Raw genomic sequence first — 4,853 nt, 5'->3', positions numbered from 1 at the left:
ATGAGATGGACTACCGCGCTTGCGCGAGGGGTCGCGCGCAGTCACGCGCCGCCGGCCGCTTCCGGTGCGCCGCGAGGGCCGCCGGGACGGGTCTCCCTGACGATCCGAGGTGTGCTGCTGCCGCTGCTGCTGCCGCTGCCGCCGCCGCCGCCGCTGCTGCTGCGGCTGAGCCAGTGCCGCGGTGACGCCCGTGTCCCTGCTTTCTTCCTCAGGCTTCCCGGGGCTTGACCCCCGGGGCCCTCGGCAGGCGTCACTGAAGAGCCTGCGGGGCGAACGTGTGCTTCCACACCCTCCTTCCACGACCCCATATCGCGACTCCGAGGAAGGGGAGCGAGAGGGGCTGTCGCGACTCCGCGCCGTGTGTCGCCGGGCGGCGCCGCGGGGCCGGGGCTCCTCTAGCCCCCGGGATGCGCGCGCGAGTCCTCGCCTCCACTTCCTTGCTGCCACTGCCACGACTGGAGCCGCCTCTCGCCGACAGCGCGGAGCGCGAGTGCGCCGGCCAGCCCCCTCGTCGAGCCACCTGGCCGCGCGCCACCGGGAATGTGAGCCGCGCGGCTTGCACGCTTCTCCAGGTAAGTCCCGCCCTTGAGCGCCGCGCTGCGAGACCTGGGCGCCCACAGCTGGGAGCTGCGGCTCTCTGAGAGCTGTTGCCTCTTCCTCAATATAGGAGCAGTGAGCCTTAGTCTCCTCCCGCATTCGGCTAAGGCCCATAGGCCAACCATGGCCCACAGCTGTGCTGTCAAAGCCGTTTAATGAGGGTCCGAGGGGTATCTGATGGGACAGTGAAAGTGTGTCACGTATTTCAAGTATTACCTTACTTTTCTTTTACAAGAGGAGAAAACTGAGGCTTCGAGAGTGAGAGTAGATTGCTCAAGGTCATAGAACTTTGTGCGCCTGCTGTTAAAGTGCCTGAATTAAATTAGTACCCTGATCTTCTGCCGTCCAGAGCCCTTGGTTTTACCCTTTATATTATTTTGGCTTTTTTTTTTTTTGCATTGCTGTACTGGGGACTAGGATCTGAAAACAACTCTTGAACCCAGGCTTAAGCCAGGCTAGTCAAACAAGCCAAAACCTAGGGTAGTCTTTTCCTGCCCCTAACCCTCAATGTGTTTGTATGATTTTGTTTTTTAACTTGTTTTGCTCTGCGTGCTAAAACCCTGTATGTCATTCTTTACAGACGCTCTCCTGCAGTTATTGCTTTTCTCTGTAAGACTCAAGGGCTGAGGAGTCAATTATTGAAGGCAAAAAAAAGCATATCCTCACGTAGCCTTGATTTGAACCCTCAGATGCCTTATCTAATGAAGGCACTGGCCTGTTTCTGACCTAGCCGAATGTGGGTTATGTTCTCCAGAGTTGTGCTATAACAGAAGGCTGGGTTTTTTTGGGGGGCGGAGTTGGGTGGGGGTGGGTGGCGTGGGGGGTTGGTATGTTTTCTAGTGGTAAGAGAAATCATTTAGAGGTGGTACAGAAGTAGAAAGAACTTTAGGAATAGGGTATTCTTAGCCTTTGGTATATCTTTAAAAATTAAAAGTAAAATGTTTATCTACATTTTCTGGGAGAGGGTATTTCCACTTTCACAGGATTCTCAAAGGTATTCTTGCCTCTCAAAGTTAGGAGCCACAGATTTCAGCCTCTTCCATCTCACTTGAGGAACAACAGAATTTTAGGGTGGGAATAGACTTACTGATATTGCATGGTTAGAATTTAGACTTGGATCCAGGTCTCCTGACTCAACATGCAGTGCTCTTTTTCTCATTATAACTTATCAGATACTTCATCATTTGTGGAGTGAGTTCTAAATTGAGATGTGAGTGGACCTTGTAATACACATATCAGTTCTGTGTTTACTTACACAGCTCCTTCTTCCCAGAATCCTAAATTATCTTCTCACAGATTTTCCGGAGCAACTATGTTATTTCTTGTAAAATGAAGTTTCTGGGAACCTTTCTGCATCCAAGGATTGAGTCTGTGGGTAAAACTCCAATTTAGGATGTGGCCACAAATAAACTAACTCTTCTTGAACTAGTCATTGAATTTTTTTGTAATGCCTTCCTTTCCCTAGGAAAGGCTATTAGTAGATTATCTGTTTCTTAGACTAGTTTTGGAGAGTTAATGTCTGTCTGTCAGATTACTGTTTACACCTGAGTGGTTCAGTACCTTAGTCACTAACCATATGTGGCTATTTAAACTACTTACAATTAAACAAAATGAAATCAATTCAAGTTCTTCAGTCACACAATCCATATTTCAGGTGCTCAGTAGCTATAAGTAAGCTACCATATTGGAGGAGCACAGATGAAGAACATTTCAATCATTTCAAAATGTTAATAGAACAGTGCTGATTTAGAATGTTGCTAATGGAGATGGGAGCAGTGTAGTATAATGGAAGAAGGCTCACAGTTGAAATTCTGAGTTTTAAAAAAAAAACTGCTTTTCAAGTCCCTGAGTGTAGTGTCCCTTTGGGCAGGTCATTAAGCATCTCAGTCACAGACTATTCATCTTTAATAATGAATCCTTTTTGTATAGCACTTGACTGTTCCTTGAGCCTTATCACTATAAATCTGTGGTAAGGTGGGAGAGACATTGCTTTTTACTGTTTAAAAAGAGAGAATTGAACCTAAAGCAGCTTAAGGACCTGTCCAAAGTCACACAAGCTGGCAGAGTGTAAAGAAACTTCCTATATATTGGCACTTATTACACATTTGAATGAATGAAAATCAATGAAGCACTTAAGGCATGAAACATGAGGGAGCATCCAAAACTGACTCCTGGCCAAGTATTTACCTGTTATAACGTGGGGCTAATAAATCTTTGAGTTGAAGGATTACTGAGTGTCTCATGAGTGAATATAAGTGAAAGGGCTAAGCTCGTGACCCCAGATTTGCCTAGTCAGAGGAATCACCTGGGCCCTTGTTAAGGATGTTGTTGTTCAGTCACCGAGTCATGTCCCGACTCTTTGCGATCCCATGGACTGCAGCACGCCAGGCTTCCCTGTCCTTCACCGTCTCCCAGAGTTTGCTCAGAGTCATGTCCATGGAGTCAGTGAGGCCGTCCAGCCATCTCATCCTCTGTTGCCCCCTTCTCCTCCTGCCCCCAATCTTTCCCAGCATCAGGCCTCTTCCAGTGAGTCGGCTCTTTGCCTCAGGTGGCCAGAGTATTGGAGCTTCAGCATGAAGGGCTTCCCCAATGGCTCAGCAGGTTAAGAATCTGCCTGCAGTGCAGGAGACACAGAAGATGAGCGTTTAATTCCTGGGTCAGGAAGATCCCCTGGAGGAGGAAAATGGCAACCCACTCCAATATTCTTGGCCGAAAAGTTCCCACGGACAGAGGAGCCTGGCAGGCTACAGCCCAAAGGGTCAAAGAGTCAGACATGCCTGAACAACTAAGCACATGGCACAAAAATCTTGTTAAGGATACATTGCCATACCCTTTAGAGATTCTGATTAGAAGGCTGAGGTGGAATCCTAAAATCTGTATATTTAGTAAGTCCCCCAGGTGGTGCTTAAGATTCATCTGCTGAGTTTGGGAAATGACTGAGTCTTAAGGCTCTGGCAGAGATAAGGGATCATTGCATTGGGAGGCTGCTGTCCTCTTTCAGGTAGATTCTTGACGCTTGTTTGTGTTTGACTTTCCTCTAGCCATGGATGCATCGTATGATGGTACTGAGGTAACTGTCGTGATGGAGGAAATTGAGGAAGCCTACTGTTATACCTCCCCTGGGCCACCCAAGAAGAAGAAAAAGTATAAAATACATGGAGAAAAGGCCAAGAAACCCAGGTTAGCCAACACATTTTGGTAGCTGGCATTTATAAACAGAATCTGCTTGGAGAGCTCTGTTGAACAAGAAGACTTTAGAGTGTGTCCAGATTCATTGAGAGTGCCATATCAGTTCTTGAAGTCTCCTGATGGTGGTAGTGGGGTTGAGGGGAGAGGGAGTTGGGGAGTAGGAAGTGGCCAGTTGATGTCAGCAGTTGTCATTCCTTTCCAAATTTTGGTCCTGTTTCTCGGCTGTAGCAGGAAATAGGCATACAAATGGTGGAAAGCTCTGTACAAGAGAACCACATCCTGCATTATTAATACTACTGTTGTCTAAATATTTAAGTAGGGCATCAATAAAAGTATGGAATTATAAGTAGCACCAATGATACCTATAAAGAATATCCAGATTATAGCTCTAATCTCCTCCTTAACTGTGAGCTCCCCAGCTTTCTTGCTGAGGCCCCCAGCTCTGGGTCACTTTGACAGGCCTGCTTGCTTCCCTCGGCCTCGGCTAGGTGCTGTTTAGCAGAGAGATGACCAAGGGCTGTGTAGATGAGGAGGGTGTGAGTGGTAGTCAGTCCTCTAACCTTCTCCTAAAAGTGGAATGACAGAACATTTGTATCTGTTTTTTGCCCATATTGGGATTTAAAGTTAGTATCCTGGCAGAAAAAGTGGTGGTGTTGAAACCAGATAAGCCTTTGCTTCCAGGTTTCTGGAGGCAGAAACATGTCATTTACCCTCTGGGGATATTATTTAAACGCTTCTTTGCTTCAGTCTCTGTTTACAGAAATGCTTTTGAAATGGAAAGCTGGGTTTTGTATTTAACTCTTCACTACTCAAATATTGTAGAGTTTACTGGTTGAGGGAGAGGAAGCCTTACTAAGTCCTTGCTTCCTCAGGTCTGCTTACCTTCTGTACTATTACGACATCTACCTGAAAGTGCAGCAGGAGCTCCCCCACCTCCCTCAGTCTGAGATCAATAAGAAGATTAGTGAGAGCTGGAGGCTGCTCAGTGTGGCCGAGAGGAGTTACTACCTGGAGAAAGCCAAACTAGAGAAAGAAGGTCTGGATCCTGTAAGTAATTTTTCCCCCCG

At 47.2% G+C, this 4,853-nt stretch overlaps 1 protein-coding gene across 3 annotated transcripts in view; it reads left to right on the top strand.

Annotated features, from left to right (window-relative positions):
- Positions 1 to 50: 50 nt before the first annotated feature.
- HMGXB3 (HMG-box containing 3) overlaps positions 51 to 4,853 on the top strand; it is a 60,703-nt gene continuing 55,900 nt past the window's right edge. For 2 of the 3 annotated variants that reach the window (XM_040239580.1, XM_040239578.1), the window contains exons 1-3: positions 51 to 572; positions 3,639 to 3,777; positions 4,659 to 4,833. In XM_040239580.1, the coding sequence (XP_040095514.1) occupies positions 3,641 to 3,777; positions 4,659 to 4,833 (312 nt within the window). In that variant the 5' untranslated portion in view covers positions 51 to 572; positions 3,639 to 3,640. Of the gene's footprint in view, positions 573 to 3,413; positions 3,778 to 4,658; positions 4,834 to 4,853 lie in introns of those variants that run through there. The other variant, XM_040239579.1, reaches the window with a different exon arrangement.

This window comes from Oryx dammah, unplaced genomic scaffold, assembly GCF_014754425.2.
Source record: "Oryx dammah isolate SB20612 unplaced genomic scaffold, SCBI_Odam_1.1 HiC_scaffold_5, whole genome shotgun sequence".
Classification (NCBI taxonomy): domain Eukaryota; kingdom Metazoa; phylum Chordata; class Mammalia; order Artiodactyla; family Bovidae; genus Oryx; species Oryx dammah.
The sequence above is the reverse complement of the archived record's forward strand: the minus strand, read 5'-3'. Positions and strand labels throughout refer to the sequence as shown.